Source organism: Tamandua tetradactyla, chromosome 16 (genome assembly GCF_023851605.1).
Source record: "Tamandua tetradactyla isolate mTamTet1 chromosome 16, mTamTet1.pri, whole genome shotgun sequence".
In the NCBI taxonomy this organism is placed as follows: Eukaryota; Metazoa; Chordata; class Mammalia; order Pilosa; family Myrmecophagidae; genus Tamandua; species Tamandua tetradactyla.
In genome coordinates, this window is record NC_135342.1 from 51,659,005 (window position 1) to 51,676,100 (window position 17,096).

The window sequence follows — 17,096 nt, forward strand, 5'->3', positions numbered from 1 at the left end:
GGCCACCGGAGCCCTGATTAAAATCTTCCAAGACCCACAACCAAGGAAAGATGGAGCTAGGACAGAGCAGAGGACCGAGTCGGGTTCAAAATAATCATATGATCATAAAGGTCCTTCTGGGCTCCCGAGGGCAATCCTTCTGGGCTCCATCTACCTACCTGTACATCGCCCACTGCTCTCCTCTACAGCCCCCTTCCCTTCCCCACCCCTATGCCCTGGACACTCTTAGCTTCATGCACCCATGGGCAGGAGGACCCAAGGGAGAATGCTCTGGCCTTGGAAATAGCTAGATGTTGTCCAGGCCAGCAGCCAGCTGGCCCAAGTGCGGAGGAGAGGATTCTTATGGGCTGGGAGGACACTCTGGGGTCAGAGGCTCTTCCTGCAGCCCTTTTACCTCCCTGACCTGGTACCTGGCCTGGACTTGGCCCAAGGCAGGGCTGGGGTGGGCTGAGTGGGGCCACGCCCCTGAGGCTTTGGTTCACATAATTTGGTGGGAGGACACTTATTTGCATTTGCTGGGGAGACTATGGGCTTGACCCTGCTTCCTCTCAAGCCCAGTGGTCCAACAGCTCCCCTACCCTCCTCCTCCTCACCCCAGCGGTTCCATGTGGTGGACAGCACATGACCTACCAAGCTCTAAATGTGCCACAAAAGTAAGAGGGGTGCTTCCAAAACAGTGGGATTAGCCCTCAGTGGAAAAGAGGCTGCTCCCCTCCACTGAGTGGCACTGTCCCAGCTGGGTCACATGAGAATTTCTCTGGCTCCGCTTCTGGCTGGACCCACTGCCTTGAGGCAGACGCAGTCCAGAGACCCCGATCCTGCCTATCTTGCCTGTCAGAAATCTGGTTAGAGCAGAAAGACAGGGCTATGGCTCACTGCCTGCTCCCTGGTCCCCAGGACATGTCACAAAGCTGGCTTTCTCCCCCAACACATCAGCTGGAGGGGGGGATGGCCTACATGCAGGCCCCCTCTGGGGTCCAGGTCCTTCGCCCAGGCCCTACCATAGTCATACTCTTTCCTAACCTACCTGGTTTCTAATTAGGCTGAGAGAGTCTTCTAAGGTTGGACTGGCATCGCCCCCTCCTTGAGGTGGGGAAAGATCAGTTAACTTCCAGCCTGTTCCAGGTGGGGCTGGGTCCCTCACCCTTGAACCCCCACACAAGGGAGGCCAGCAGCTCTCCAGAAACCAAAGTGGGAAAGGGGTTTACAGGATCAGAACCAGCCACAGCAACCTGGCTCCTCCCACGGTCCCGGGTAGGGGCCAGGAGTGCCTGGCACCCCATCTGCCACCTGCGGCTGCCCTCGGAATACTGAGCAGGGCGGGAGCCCAGGGTAGTCGTGCTGCACCGAGGCTGGGCCTGGTCTGGTGGGCGCCCCGGGAGGCCTCAGGGCAGGCACGCGGCTACCTGGTAGGCACCCTCTGCAGCGGCAGCGGTGGCACTGTGCTGTGCGCTGTGCTCCTGCAGCAGGGCCACGTCCAGAAAGCGCTCGCCACACCACACGCACTTGAACTGCTGCTCGCGGGCGTGCACGCCCTGGTGCTTGTTGAGATGCTCGCGCTGCTTGAAGGCCTTGTCACAGTTGGGGCACTTGTAGGGCTTCTCGCCCGTGTGCACCCGCCGGTGCCGCTGCAGGTCCGAGGCGTACTTGAAGCGTTTCTCACAGTCCGGGCACTTCAGCGGTTTCTCGCGGGCCGGGTCGCAGCGGTGCTGCACGAACTCTGAGGAGGAGAAGAAGCGGCGTTCGCACAGGGTGCAGCGCAGGGGCTTCTCGGCCGCTGCGCAGTGAGCCAGCTGGTGCTTCTGCAGAGCCGACGCCCGCTTGTAGGCCTTGTTGCACACGGGACACTTAAAGGGCCGCTCAGCCGCCCCTGGCAGGCACTTGTGCCGCAGCAGCTCCGCCGACTGATCAAAGCCTTTCTGGCACACGGGGCACTTGAAGAGGGTCTCGAGCGTGTGCACGTGCTGGTGGTAGAGCAGGTGGCTGGGCTGCCCGAAGCCCTTCTCGCACAGGCCGCACTTGAAGGGCTCCTCTGTCTTGTGCGTGCGCCGGTGCCGCATCAGCGCGTACTGCTGCTTGAAGCCCATCGGGCACAGGTCGCACTTGAAGGGCCGTTCCGCGCTATGCGTGCGCTCGTGCTGCCGCAGGTCCGACGGCCGCTTGAAGGCTTTCTGGCACTCGCTGCAGTGGAAGGGCCGCTCGCCACTCGGGGTGCATGGGTGCTGCAGCAGCTCCGACGACTCCTTAAAGTGTAACTCACACACGTTGCAGCGGAACAGGTGGTGCTCGCCCGAGTGCGCGTACATGTGGCGCACCAGGTGAGAGCGGTGCTTGAAGGTCTTCTCGCAGACCGCGCACTTGTAGGGCCGCTCGGCACTGTGCGTGCGCTTATGATGCACTAGGTGGGACGATTGGCTGAAGCTCTTGTCACACAGTGTGCACTTGTACGGCTTCTCGCCCGTGTGGATCCGCTCGTGCCGCGAGAGCTCCGAAAGGTGCTTGAAAGGCTTCTGGCAGATGGGGCAGCTATAGGGCTTGTCGGTCTGCTCGGCAGGGGCGACTGAGGGTGGCGGGGGTGGGGGAGGTAATGATGGTGTGGCCGCGGCCGCAGGCTCGGCAGCCTCGGTGGGCTTGTAGGTCTTCTCGCAGATGGAACATTTCACAAGGCCACCAGCACTGCTGTGTGCACTGTGGTGCTGTGCCAGCGAGGTGAGCAGCGAGAAGCCCATCTTGCAGACACCACAGACAAAAGGCTTCTGCTCGGTCTGCACACACTGATGCTCCAGCAGGTCAGTGGCCTGGTGGAAGATCTTGAGACATTGTGTGCACTGGAATGAGCGGTCATGGCCCGCCAGACACTGGTGCTCATGTGGGCTGGAGAGGTGTGCCAGGTCATGACCACACACACCGCATTTGGGGCCCGGCTCACCAGCCACCTGCAGGGGCGCGTGCTGCGGGGGTTGCAGGCCTGGGTCAGGTTGCAGGAGGATGCCATAGACTGCACAGCCCAGGGGGTTCTCGGCCGTGCCTGGGGGCAGCGTGTGCTCAGCCAGGGCTGGCGGGGGCTCCGCATGGTGCTGCGGCTGTGGCGGTGGTGGAGGCTGCTGCGGCTGCGTCTGTGGTGGCTGCTGCCAGCTTTCTGACATACTTGGGAAGATGAAACAGGGTTTGGAGAGTAATGGCTTCAGTTTCCCACTTAAGGTGACCCAAGCCAGAGAAAGATGCTGCCCGATGTCGGGGATCGTCAAAGACCTCAGACAAGGCCCAGCAGAGAGACTGTCAGATGACCCAAAGGAGGCAGACCCTGGGACTCTGCCTACTGGACAGGGGCCTCTTGGAGGCAGGGTCCAAGTAGTGTCAGGGAGGCTCTGCCTTCCCGGATGATCAGTTCTGTGGGGAAGAGAGAAATCATGAGCAAAAGGGACAAGCAGCACTCTCCTGTGTCTCTCTCTGATCCGCCTGCACTTGCTGCACAGACATAAGCCCTGTCAGGGAAGGGAGAGGTGCTGTGCTTCAGTGATGGTCTTGAATCCCACCCACCTTCAGTTCTACCTCCCTGGAACAAGGCATCCCAGCCTTCCAGTCCCCCCTCCAGCCTCCCACCACCACTTTTTAACCAGGAATCTCACAGGAGAGAATCTGGAGTGATCTAACCACAATACAGAGCAGCCACAAATTCTCCTGCTTCTGCTCAGGCTCCAAGGGAATAGGGAGGGGAAGGCTATAAGGACCGGTTAGGACCACAGTGTCCAAAGAAATCATTTGAGCAGCGTAATTTATTTTTCAAATAAGTTCTTACTTGGAAGCCCATCATAAAAGATAGGTAAGAGCAGAAATGCTCAAGTTGAAGCCTCCTGGAGGCTGCCAGCTCCTCTCTCCATTGCTGCTCTGAGTCCTACCTCAGGATGCCACTGCACAGGGGAACACCACAGCCTGCTGGGTCTAAGAAGCCAGGCCTCCCAGGGTCCAATGACAAAATGCCCAATGGCAAATATTAACTCCATGGAACCAAAGACGTCTCAAAAACCCTCTCCCAGGAGGGGCTGGCCAGCACCCCTCAACTATCCCCTGGCCTTCCACTCTGACCACAGGACTGTCCTCTCTCTGCGCAACAGGCATGGGTGGTTTAACATAGACTTGTACTAATGGGTGATGGGGCTAAATGGTAGGCTCAGAGACCCATTCAACCTCGATGTCTCCACAGAACTTCTCCACTCCAGATATCTCCTAGTGTACCACAAAAATTCCTAAATCTTCTGAATCTTTCTGCCTCTGTGACATGGGAAACATCATGCTAACCACTGAGCATTTCTCCTTGTCACCTTTCCAGAGATAGCCCTCTTCCCTTGCACCAAATCTGTAACATTCGGGGCACTCAATGGAAGGTAAAGCCGATCCAGCCCAGGAAAATCTCTAACTCACCACTTTGTGGCAGCATAAGGTAATGACAGCAAGAAGGAAGAACTTCTAAAGTCAGATGCAATCTGTTTCCAGGTTCCCAGCTTATCTGCCTCTTACATTTAAAAGTTTAGAAGTTTTCTCCTGAGGGGAAGAGGAGAAGGAATGGGGATGGGATGCTTTTACAGGTCAGCCTGGCCTCTAACTATTCTGCCAAAAAACATCAGTTAGGCTAAAAGCTATTATCGTCAGCATCTTCCCTGAAGGGGGGAAGGACTGGAGTGGCTGCTCCTAACGGAGGCAGCAGGTTGCATGAGCAAGGGGGTACCACTGGGTCAGCTATGCCTTTCCGGGATAGAGGGCAGCTGGGCTGCTGTGTGTGCCTCCTAGGTCCAGCTACATCAACCCAACTGTTTTCCTGGGCGTGACTGGTGTCATTCTGAGGGTCCCCAAACCTGCATCCCCAGCCTCTCTACCCACCCCGGCCCTCTTTCAGAAGGTGTGCTAGGGGGTTTCTCTAATCACTCTGCAGGAGAGAGAAGAGGAGAGGCCCCCACCTGGGCCCCACCCCAACCCTCCCTGGACAACAGAGTGAAGTAAGATCACCTCCCCGCCCGGCCCAGCTGGGATGCCTCCTGTCACCCCTCGCTCGGGATGGCTGGGCTGCTGCGGCCCCGCGAGCAGATGAGCTAGAGGAAGGCTCTAGGGCCGCACGCCGGTCCGGGAAGTGGCTGCGCACCGAGGCCGGGCCTGGGCCACCCGGGAGCTCAGAAGGCCGCCGGCTCGGGCCGGGGGGTGAAGGGGCTGGCTGGGGAAGGGGCGCGGCGGACGCAGGGGTGGTCCTTGTCCGCGGCCCCGGGCGCCCCGCCGCTCACCTGCTCCAGGCCGCCCGAGGGGCCGGGCGTGGGGCGAGCTGGCGGGCGGCGACCGGCGCTCTCACGGCCGCCCCTTTATTCCGGCTCCATCGGCGGCGGCGCGGCCTACGCGGGCTGCCAATCCCCGGCCTCACGTAGCGGCAGCGGCGGGCCTGGGGGCGGGGGACGGGCTAGCGGCGGCCGAGGTTGAGGAAGCGACGCGCGCGATCGGGGCGGCGGGGCCGGGGCGGAGGAGCACCGGGAGGGCGGGCGGGCGGACGGACGGACGGACCGACCGATGGCCTTGCGGAGACAGGCGGACGGGCGGGAGGCGCTGGGGGCAGGGAGGCGGGGCCGGGGGAGGAGCGGCAGCCGGGGCGGCGGCAGCGGCGGCTGCGGGAGGAGCGGACCGCGCGGAGCGAGGCCGCCCCCTGCCGGGGACCCGGCTGCCGGACCGCTCCGGCCATGCACAGCGCACCGGGCGGTTCTCCAGGGGCCCGCGCGCCTCGGCCGAAAGAGGGAGGGAGCCTCGCCTCCGACGCCGCGGGCGCTCTCGGACCCGGCTCGACTCCTGCACCAGAGAGGAGGAGCCTCCTAGACCCTCCGATCTTCTAGAACTGGCCTGCCTCTGACCGCTCAGCTTGGCCCGAGGGGAGGCGGCTCCGGGGCTCAAACTTTGGTCCAGTTTGAGAAGCAGGCTCCAGGATCTCTGATCCCGGCTGGGGCCCGCGGGAGCGCTGGGGCTAGTGCGCTGACCAAGGTGCCGTCCGTGGCTGAGAGGTCTGGTTCCGGGTGGCTGCAGATAAACACCAGGCAGAGAGGTCAGGGCCCAGAGCAATTTGTGGAATGCGTGCACGAGAGCGGGGAGGTTCCGGGCTCCCCTCAGCGTGCAGCTGGCAGATCCGCAGGGTGGTCTTGGTCCTTGTCTTGCAGGCCCCGCCCCTCCCGGTCCTGGGCCCGCCCCGGGGAGGTGCTAGTCCAGGCCCCGCCTCCTGGCGGGCACTTCCGGCGCAGCGGAACCCGGGGCAGTCGGCGAGGTCTGCCGCGGAGGAGCTGTGTGGTCGTGGAGGAGGCCCCATGAGTGCGGCGCCCCTGGTGGGCTACAGCAGCAGCGGCTCCGAAGATGAGACCGAGACTGAGACCCGGGTCAGACCGGGGACTGGAGGCCGCCGTCGGTGAGCACCGAGGAAGTCTTTCTGCGGAGGGTTCGGATAGACCTGGAGGCGAGGCCGGGCGGGGCGGGGCGGGGTAGCGCGCGGGAGAATGAAAAGGGAGCTCAGGGGGCAAGGAGGAACCAGAGTGCAGCCCACTTGGCCAGGCCAGGAAACGTGGGTTCGGGTCCAGCCTTCGCCGCTGGTCCATTCTTAGTTTGTGGTGCGCTTCACTGCACTTCCCAGGCCTATATCTTATTTGGACACGGCTGCAATACTAATAGCTAAATGTCACGTAGAGCTAGTTATTCATCTTGTCAATATTCACTGATCACCTAACTCTGCATTAGGCAGAGGACTGGGGAGTCAGAGGTGACCAAAACCATCCACATCTCTTACTTGCCAGGCTAGTTATGCTTGCTGGGCGCTTTACAAGCGCTATCTCGGTCGCTCTCACAGTAGCTCGTCAGATAGAGTGAACTTTACAGGTGAGGAAGCTGAGGCCCAGAAAAGGGACATGCCCAAGACCACGGAACTAGGAAGTGATATGCCGGCCCATACCACCTGTGTGAGGAGAGCGTGACCTAGAAACCCTGTATTGTCTCCTGACCTACCCAGTTGTTGCCCCCTGAGCACTGTGTTCTCCACGAAAGTCTCTCCGAATTGTTGGAGATCCCAGTGAGACCATACTGGGAGAGGAGCTTTGTGGTTATCCAGAAACTGCTTCCAGCACCTGGCTAGAAATAGGCAGAGTCCGTGTATATAAAGAGTTTCAATTTGGGTTGTATGTACAGAGGTAGAGAGTGCCAGGAGGATAAATGTGCCCATTTTCTTTTCTTCTCTTGCAGTGGCCAGAGCTCCGTTCCTGACCAGAGGTTGCCGGTGCCGGACAGTGTGCTGAACATGTTCCCGGGCCCTGAGGAGGGGCCTGAGGATGACAGCATGAAACACGGGGGCCGGGTGCGCACCTTCCCCCATGAGAGGGGCAACTGGGCCACCCACGTCTATGTGCCCTGTGAGTAATGTGTGCAAGGCAAGTGACTAAGACCAGCAGGGGCCTTCGGAGGGGAGGAAGATGACCCCAACCAGAATGGACGGTGGTGGTGGAAGGGAGATCAATTCCATGGGGAGAGACCAGGTTTCAGGAATTGGGGAATTTTTCTGTAAACTTGGTTTCAGTTTTAAATTCATTGTTTGAATTTTTTTATTGATCCTGGGTATATTGTTCCCCTGCTCATGAGGAAGTGACCAGGGGAAGGTTATTGGGGCAGGGTATCAGGGCTACCCCAGGTGGAGCTGGCAGTTTATTTCTAAGAGAGACCTAGGTATGCTGTGTGTACAGGGTTCAAGTCCTGCTCCCGTCCCAATGAGTGGGCAGCAGGCAGCCCATGCCAAGCCTTCAGAGTCCTCGTTCAGTGCCCTCTCTCGGTGCCCTTTAGCAAGTTACTAGATTTTCTCAGTTTCCTCATCTCTAAAATGGAGCTAATAGTAATACCTGTCTCTTAGAATTATAGTAATACCTGTCTCCTAGGATTTTTGTGAAGATCAAATCAGATCACCTGTCATGTTCTTAGCACAGTACACAGAGTAAGTAGTGACTCTTATTTTGCATTAGGTCAAGTAAACTCTTGGAACCTCCATTTCTCTACCTGCAGAATGGCTAAGATTCTCTGTTCTGTCTGCTCTCTAGGGCAGGTGGGTAAATGTACTCTGTTAAACATGCAGTTCTGGTCACATGTTTGGTGAAAAATAAATGCTGTGTGAACATACAAGAATGGTCATCATAGTGTTCTTTGCCTATGTGAAAAATAGGGAGCATTCTAAATGTCTATTAATAGGAGACAGATTAAAGAAATGCTGTGTATCTTACCGGTTACTATGGAGCTTTAAAAATAAAGGAATTCTCTATACTAGTGCAGAAGAATATCCTACATGGTATGCGTTCATTTAAAAAAAAATAACAATATAAACACAAGTGTATTCCCTGAGAAAAAGCTGAGGGTATACGCACCCAAATGTGACAGTGTTTACCTCTAGGGTGTTGGTCTTGAAAGTGGGGTACATGTGCCGTGGGGTGACAGTCAAGATGATGATCCTTTAGGGGGTGGGACAAAACATAATAGAACCTTTTCATGTTTTGCTTTTACTTTGTCTTTTTAAATTCTTAATTTTGAGAGTGTGCATTTAGTAACATAATTTCACAGAGTAGTATACACTTGTAATTTGTAAGTACATATGTGTTTGTTGGAGGTGTGCGTGCACACTTCTTTACTAATAGACTGTATGATCAAACTATTTTGGAGACCCCTGCTCTAGGTTTCAGGGGCCCCTGCTTTCTCTTTTGCATATTTCTTTCGTATTTGGATTCTTTACAGTGAACATGTGTTGCTTCTATAACAAGAAATACATATTAAATACATATTGTTAGAATGCATAGACATAGGCTGCTCTCAAAGTAATTTTTTCCCAAAATCCAGAATGAAAAGAGCCTCCTTCTCTCTTTCTCTCTCTCTCTCTGCCTTCTGGGCTTCTTCATTTAGCTGTGCCACCTTGTCTAAGAGAATGTCCTCCCTCTCCGCTCTTCCCCTCCAGACGAAGCCAGGGAGGAGTTCCAGGACCTGCTGGATGTATTGCTGCCCCACGCCCAGATATACGTCCCCCGGTTGGTAAGGATGGAGGCGTTCCACCTCAGCCTGTCCCAGAGTGTGGTTCTCCACCACCACTGGATCCTCCCCTTCGTACAGGCCCTGAAGGACCGCGTGGTCTCCTTCCAGAGGTAAGTGCTTCCCTCTGTCTCTCATCTCCCTCCCCTCTGGGGCTCCTCCTCCCTTATACACATGCGCAATATAAGAGAGATAAAAGCAAGTCTTCTAGCCAAAGCCCCATACTCAGCTTCAGGAGCCTCAGACCCCGCAAATTCCACAGAGCTCTTCTGCCCACTTAGAAAACTGCAGATTTAGTCTAACCTCTTCTGAAGGCCAGAGAAGGAAAGGATTTGCTCCTGTTCAGTAGGTCAGCCCAATAATTTGTACTACCAGATCGAGTCCAGACTTCCCCCCGTTTGTGTTTTTGGTTGTCACATCAGATTTATTGAGTCATATGTATATTAGGACTCTCTTGATTCTAAGTGCCAGAAACCCAACCCAAAGTGGCTTAAAATGAAGGAGAAATGGGGGCTGGTAGAAGGAAACTTTCAAAGTAGCACCAGTGTCAATGCATGGGTAGAACCAGGTGGCCAGATGTCAGATGGCATCTGACACTCACCATCGCCATGGTGGTCGTCTCCAGCCTGGAAAGACAGCCCTCTTATAGTTTCAGCAAAAGTCACAGGAATGACTTTGATTGGTCTGGCTTGGCTTATATGATCTGGTTTTGTGAGCAGCGTTAATAGAACGTTTTCCCATTCTGCATTTAAAAACTACAGTTATCCTGCTTCTGGCTCTGTTCCCCTGAATTCTGGATAAAGGTAGAATGCCAGCTGTGTTACCAGGCAGCATTGCTTATAGTAAAATGACTAATGGGTATATCACATCTGGAGTAGGAAGACTTTAGTGAACTAAACCTCTGGTGGGAGGCCCCAGCATTGGATTTCCCTGCATGCTGTGGTTCTTTAACTGGGCAAGTAACTTGTGGGACTTCAGAAACTGTAAGGTATTGTCCAGCTCTAATATTTCAGGATTCTGTCTCTTTCTTTGCCTCTGTTTACCACATGTATAAAAGGGCGACAATACTGAGTAAAATGAGTTATCTATATTTTGAGTTAACTATATACTGTTTTAAAGATTTTTTTCTTATTATGCTTCCTGAAACGTGGTCAATGTTCCAAACTTCAGATTCTTCTTTACTGCCAACCGAGTAAAGATTTATACCAATCAAGAGAAAACAAGGTGTGTATTCCCCATCTTCCCCTCTTCCCCCTCCCGCCATTCCCAGAAGATTCTTTGGTGCAAAGATTGAGGAGTTCGCTATGACTACGAAGGCAGCTATTCTCAAATCTGAAACCTTTCTTTCATTAAGAAAAATAAGGGCCTCTCGGGGGGAGCCTGTGGAGGTAGAGAAAATCATCTTGGTGTAGTGGAAAAAAGTTTGGGAAAACCTAGGCTCCTGCCCCAGCTCTGCCCCCAGCTGTAATGTTTGGCTCTTCTCTTCATCTTCTATGACCTTTCTCTGTCATGTCGACAGATGCCTGCCCTTGAGGTTGTGAGGTGGAAATGAACCAAACAAGTTTTAAAAAGCCAAAAGTATTAGATGATGATAAGATTATCAGAAACCTTCTATCAATTCAATTGCACACCACTAAAATAAAGGTAAGCACACAGTGCTTACCTTGGATACTGACTGTATTGTTATCAAAGGTTTGTTATCAAAACTTAAATCAGCAGGCAGTGTGACAGTGGCTCAGTGACAGACTTCTCACCTGCCATGCTGGAGACTTTGAGTTCAATTCCTGTTGCCTGCCCATGTAAAAAAAAAAAAAAAAAAGAACTTAAAACTTAAATCAGCAACTCCATGGACTGCCGAGTCACCTTGTCCAATCAGTTCTAACTCCTGTCTGGAGTTAGGCCAGATCCCACAGGTTAAGGGCAATCTTCTACAAGATTGTCTTCAGGCAGCAGTTGCAAGTTTGGGAGCTCAGGCAACCCACATTTCTGAACAACTGACTACAAATTTGGGACTTCCTACCACCCCCTCAGTTTCAACAATTTGCTAGAACAACTTGCAGAACTCACTGAAAGTAATTATAGCTTAGATCATAGTTTTATTATGGTAAAAGGGTACAAACACAAAGAAGCCAAAAGAAGAAATGCACAGGGTAAGGTCTGGGAGGGTCTGAAACGCAAGCTTCCATGTCCTTTCCGTGTGGGGTCCGCATTCCTCACCTTCCCAGCACAGCAGTGATGTTTTTTCTCCATCATGGATGCTCATCATGGTTGTGAGTGTCCCAGGCTGATATGGGGCCTTATTGTGTAGACATGATTGATAGAATCCATGCCCAGTTGGTTGAGCTCAGTCTACATGCAGCCCCTCTTCCTTCCCAGAGGTTGGGGAGGAGGGCAGATATGATGCCACCCAAAGCCCCAACACCCATATCACATGGTTGGTCAGTCTTTCTGGTGGGGCCAGCCCCCACCCTAAGACTACTGGTGTGCTTGGCCTTTCCCTCCCTGTCGTCTCATTAGCATAAGAGCTTTCAGGTATTGGTCTAGGCCCACTGTGAAGAGCAAGAGACAGTCCTATCACAGGAAATTCCAAAGATTCAAAGATTGCTTCTCCAAGAACTGAGGACAAAGACTAGCCAGTTTTTTCATTATACTGCAGGTGAATATAAGAAATTATTATCAAGCCTTCAAAGTGAGCCTCCCTATCTGAGCCCCTCATTGAGCTACCTTCTGCAGCCACCCTCTGCCTCTCTCAGCATCTCTGAAAGAAGGGCTTATTCATTCATTTTATTCTGCACAAATTTATTAAGCACCTACTTTGCCTGGCACTTGCTATATACTAAAAATTCAGCAGGAAACAAGGCAAACACAGTTGCTGCTCTGCTCTTAAGGATCTTATGTTCTGTTCTGCAGGAAAGACAGATAAATAAGTGAAGTCATTTCAGTTATAGCATAATATGATAGACAGTCAGGAATGGGTGGCCAAGGAGGGTACTAGGGAGTTGGCATTTGATGGCAACCTGGGGATGAAAAGGAGCCATCCTCGGAAGAGCTGCTGCAAGAGCCCTCTAAGCTGAGGCCACAGTAAGTGAAGTGACTCTATGGCAGGAAAGAGCTTGTTTGAGGATGCCAGTGAAATGGAACCAGGAAGCATGCAGGCGAGTGGTGGGAGATGAGGTGGGCAAGGTTAGCTCCTTCTTGGTAGGGAGTTTAGTTTTCAAAGTAATGGAAGCCATTAAAGGGATCCGAAGAGAGAAGAGATCATCTGTTTATGATTGTAAATGTGCCTTTGGGTTGAGTGTGTCTCTGGCTACTGAGTCTGGAGGAAAAATTTACATTTTTTTTTTTTTACATTTTTTACCCTTGGCCTGGACAAGGGTAATGGCAGTGGACGAGCTAAGGACACATTTGAGATATACTGGAGATAGACTCAACCGAAATTAGAATGGGTTGAATTTGTATGAAGTAAGGGGAAGAAGCAAAGTAGACCTCTGGTTTTTTGGTTTGATCAGCTGGGTGACTAATGGTCCCATTTTCTGTGACAGGCAACACTGGACGAATGAATAGGGAATAAAAATCAAAATTTCTGCTTTGCTGCCTAGTAGACCCCCAGGTAGAGATTGTCACATATGCAACTGGATATATAGGAGAGGTGCCAGCTAGAGATAGAAATTTGGGAGTCTTTGGTCTATGTGGTATTTAAAGTGGGTACTGAGTGAGTACAGCTTGGGTGAAAGTACAGATACAGAAGATGAAAAGGCCAAAGATTGAGTTTTGCAGCCTTTTGCCATTTAGTAATCCAGAATGAAGAAAGGGTGACAAATGAGACTGAACAAGGAGGCCAGATGTAGGATAAACCAGAAATGTGTCTTGGAAGCCAAGGGAAAAAGGTTTCAAGGATGCAGCAGTCAGCTGTGCCAGGTGCTGCTGAGCTGTGGAGATGAGGATAGAGAGGCTTCTGGATTCTGTAACATGGGGGTCATTGACAACTTAGTTTCGGTGAAGTGAGTTGAAGATGGGAGGTGAGGAATTAGAGACAGCAAAAGTAGACAAGCATTTTTTAAAACTTTACTGATAATAGGGTGGGAGTGAAATGAATTGAAGTATGGGTTCATGGGAGAGGTTTTTAAAAAGGGAGCTAGCATGTCTATGTGCTTCTCAGTAGCTGAGGCCAGAAAGCAAAGTCCTTCAGAAAGAGACTAATGCATGGGGGTGGATTGCCGTGGAAGTTATGATAGAGAACAGGTACAGAAGTGTGGGGATTTTTAGACTTGGTGGGGGCAGATGAAGGTATTCCTGCAAAGGTTTTAAACCCTGGGGAGATGGGGCAGATGTGCAGGTTAAACCTGGGAAAAGGAGATTTGAAGATGGAGGAGGGAGAATAAGAAAGTTGGCTTAGAGCATAGAAAGATGCATTTACCAGGGAGATGGGACAAGAGTCCATGGCCTAGCTATCTTCTGTCTGTCACAGCCCCAGCCTCTAAGGTTTGTGTTTTCATGCTGGTGTTGCTTCCTCTCCCCAGGACCTTTGTAGGTCTTGAGATCTCCTCAGGGCACACCCAGCTCCTGGACCTGGTTTCAGAAGTTGATAAAGTCATGGAAGAATTCAACCTCACTACTTTCTACCAGGTAATGAATGGCGCTTTTTCTTCTCCATTGGCCCCTCTATTACTAGAATATAACCACCCTTAAAGAATCCCTTTCTAGAGGCAAACTGAAGAGCCCTCCAGAGCTTTCCGATGTGAAGTGTCCAGAAAGTTGAGGGGTCTGAGGTGTCATCTGATGCAGCCCACCTAAAGTCTAGCATTTCTTATTTTAAGTATGCACAAGATTTGTGCATTCTCATCAATAATCTATCCATGTTTGTTTTCATATTTTTAAAAAATAGTTTTCCCCAAATAGTTTTAATAAAATTGACCCTTCAGGAATAGTTGTATCTTCAGGTACTTCCTGTGTCTTGCCCAGTGCCCTGCTAGGGAACTTAGACTCTAAATTGAGTATCCAGGTTTTAAAGGGCCTTTGGGTTTACTTGATACGCTTTTAAAAACCTGTATATAAGTATGTAGGTATTAATTTGAATGGAGATAATCATTGTTTGTTCATAATTTTAGGATTCATTTCATTTTGAAAAGTGTGGTATCTGCTTGAGAGCAGGTATTAGAACCAGAACCCAGGTTTCTTCCATATCCCCAGATTTAGTGACTCTCTTATATTTAAAGGAAAGCCTCTGAGAATGGGGCAGACCTCAGGCTATTTTATCTGTCTGTGACAGTACTTGGGATCAACACTGTACTTGAGTACAGTGAGTGAGGGAGTGAGGCTGTGCTCTTCCATGAAGCAGGCCAGGGAACCAGTAGGGACACACAGCAGTGTTATCACAGACCCACTGTGACATCTAGGCGGCCACCCACCTCTGCTCCCTATGGCCTCTGTGGACCCACCGTGGTATCTGGGTGACTACCTGTCCCTGCTGTTCCCCTCCAGGACCCTTCATTCCACATCAGTCTGGCGTGGTGTGTAGGCGATGCACGTTTCCAGCTAGAAGGGCAGTGCCTGCAGGAACTACAGGTGAATTCCCACAGGAACACTGAGGGTGGTGAATGCAGAAAGGATGAGCTGTATGTTGCAGAGGTGGGAGGAGGGAGATGATTGGCTCTGAGGATTGGGCATTCACAGGATTGCAGGGGCCTCTAACATCATCCCTTGCTTCTCAAAGTGTGATCCCTAGACCGGCAGCCTCAGAATCACCTAGGAGCTTATTAGTAATACAAACTCACTGGCCCTCACTCCAGACCTAGGGAATCAGTCATAAATCATTTAATGAGATCCTCAGGGATTTGTGTACGCATTAAAATTTGAGAAGTCCTGCCCTAGAACACTGATCTGAGAGGATCCTGCATGCCTCCCCTGAAGTCCTAACTCTTCACCTAGAGGTCAGAGGATTGGGTGCCCACAGAGGCCTGGCAGGGATTGGAAAAATGAAGGAAGTGTGCTAGGAATGAGAAACAGCAAATCCTCGCTAGCTCATATTTTGATAAGTGAAGGAAATATTTTACTTTCCCGTTATTGCTCTTAGAAGAGAACCAAAGGTGTACGGACAGTAGTGAGTGGTGGCTTACACTCCACCTCTAGTGGGGGAACCATTGGGGAGTAGTGGGGAAGGTGGGCTAGAGTTGCTAACACTTCTGTTTTTCAAGAGAAGCCAGAAATCCAGATTTTTATGTATAATCTACCTGTTTTCAAATGTTGACAATTAATTGGATCTTTAAAAAAACATTTGCAAACCAAGCAAAAAAATGGCCAGGCTGGATACTGACAGCCGATGGATTACCATCATGTAGCCACCTTTGCTCCCAGCCCACATGCTGGCCACATACCTGGATCCCAGCCCCAGTTTTACTGGTTTTTGTAATCGAGGGCTCTGAGCCTCCATTTCCTCAACTGCATTGCTAGAGTGATAAGGCTGAACTCACAGGGCTGCAGGGATTGTTAGGAAAGATAAAGCACAGAGTCTGGGTCCCACATGGCCCCAGGCTCCTTTCAGCGCTCCCTAGCTTTTGAAGAATTGCAAGAGGCTGGTTTTGTTTGCAGTGCCCTCTGGGTCCCCAGTCCCCCTTACTGTGACTGTCCTCTCTTGGTTCCTGATTTAAGGAAATCATAGATGAGTTTGAAGATTCTGAGATGCTGTTGCGTGTGCATGCTGAGCAGATCCGCTGCAAGTCTGGAAACAAGTTTTTCTCATTGCCTTTGAAGTGAGCGCCAGAAGCCCCACAGCCCCAGGCCCTTCGGCCGGTTGAGATGGAGGAAACTGCTAAAATCTATAGGGAGGGACCCAGCCACACCATCAGCCAGGCAAGACGCACCGCTACTCCTGCTGGTTCACGGCAGCTGGTTCTGGTCCTTTTGGGTTGTTGACTGGATTCTGTTTTGTTGTGATTGTTTGCAAAAAATCACCAGTAGAGGGCAGCCTGGGCTTCCTCGTTCTTGCTCTGTGGTAATACATGAAAAAATTGGGGTCACCTGGTAAACCCACCCACACTGCACAGTCCCTCTACCTAATACCTCCACCTCCCCTCCCCTGCAGCTATTTGCATTTTGATGCCATTCGCCTCAGACGAGGGTTTTTTAAATCATCCTGCCCTGGCCCATGGCTGCTCAAGCCTGGACAGAGGGCACTTCTGTGCGTCTGTCGTTCTCCTTCCACGAACTGTGTCACCTTTGTTTATTTTTAATTTTGCCCAGTCCTTCAATAGAAGAGGCCATTTCAGAGCCAAGGTCCAGGGCGCTAATTTGTGGTTTAGCATCAGTTTTCTCCATTCCTTCCTCCCAGCCGCCCCCAGCCAGGTGCCTGGGAAGACTTCAGCAGATGTTTCGTTGTGGCTGGGCTGGGGCTGAAAGCCAGGCCTCCAACGCTCCGTGACCTCTGGCTTCCCCAAAAGCTTTCCCAAAGAGACAGAGGGAAGCATTCCTCCTGGCGAACTACCGCTACCTCCTCCTGCTCCTCCTTCTGCCTGCTGTGGCCTGCAGGCATTCTGAGGAGGGTGCGAGGAAGGAGGCCAAATGTTGCCCAGAGTTTTCTACTTTTTCATCAAGTACTCACCAGGGTAAAGGACCAGTCCTATCTAGTTGCTGCCTGGATTCCTGGGGGTAAAGAGATATTTTTTATGTTCTGGTTTTAAATTATGTTCAGAAAATAAAAACTAAAGTTTTTATTTTGGATTTTGTTTTGGACTGCTTCTATTCAAAAGGTAAAATGATGACTTTCCTCTGCCCCCACCCACTCCAAGCACAGTTTAGGGAAGAGTGTGAGCTTAGGAGCTTCTTTTCTGATTTCTCAGGTGGCCTTGAGAAGCATTAGTGGTGCCCTGGTAAAATGAGTGTGGTATCTCTTAGTGTGCCAGGCCTGCACACGCGGCAGCTCCCCCCCCTTACACACGCACACACGCACACCAGCTGGTTCGGGCTCACCACCACCTTCCTCATTGGTGTAAGCACAGGCATTTATACCTTATTTTGCTGTAAACACTTTCAAA

General features: G+C 52.0%; 2 protein-coding genes across 4 annotated transcripts; one reads left to right on the forward strand and one right to left on the reverse strand.

The window, feature by feature from the left end:
* Positions 1-607: 607 nt before the first annotated feature.
* Positions 608-6,182, reverse strand: ZNF319 (zinc finger protein 319). 3 transcript variants are annotated; one of them, XM_077132572.1, is made up of 3 exons: positions 5,274-5,366; positions 4,423-4,542; positions 608-3,390 (listed from the first exon to the last, which is right to left on the reverse strand). In XM_077132572.1, exon 3 carries the CDS (start codon positions 3,144-3,146, stop codon positions 1,386-1,388), a length of 1,761 nt encoding a protein of 586 aa, XP_076988687.1. In that variant the 5' UTR covers positions 3,147-3,390; positions 4,423-4,542; positions 5,274-5,366; the 3' UTR covers positions 608-1,385. The 3 variants fall into 3 exon arrangements, with proteins under 3 accessions (XP_076988687.1, XP_076988690.1, XP_076988689.1); XM_077132575.1 differs by lacking the exons at positions 4,423-4,542; positions 5,274-5,366 and adding an exon at positions 6,009-6,182; XM_077132574.1 differs by lacking the exon at positions 4,423-4,542 and having other exon boundaries at positions 5,274-5,306.
* An 86-nt stretch (positions 6,183-6,268) lies between these two features.
* Positions 6,269-16,780, forward strand: USB1 (U6 snRNA biogenesis phosphodiesterase 1). The gene is made up of 7 exons (XM_077132576.1): positions 6,269-6,427; positions 7,252-7,418; positions 8,996-9,179; positions 10,237-10,290; positions 13,587-13,692; positions 14,548-14,631; positions 15,715-16,780. The coding sequence occupies exons 1-7, from the start codon at positions 6,330-6,332 to the stop codon at positions 15,817-15,819; spliced, it is 798 nt and encodes a 265-aa protein (XP_076988691.1). The 5' UTR covers positions 6,269-6,329; the 3' UTR covers positions 15,820-16,780.
* Positions 16,781-17,096: the final 316 nt, after the last annotated feature.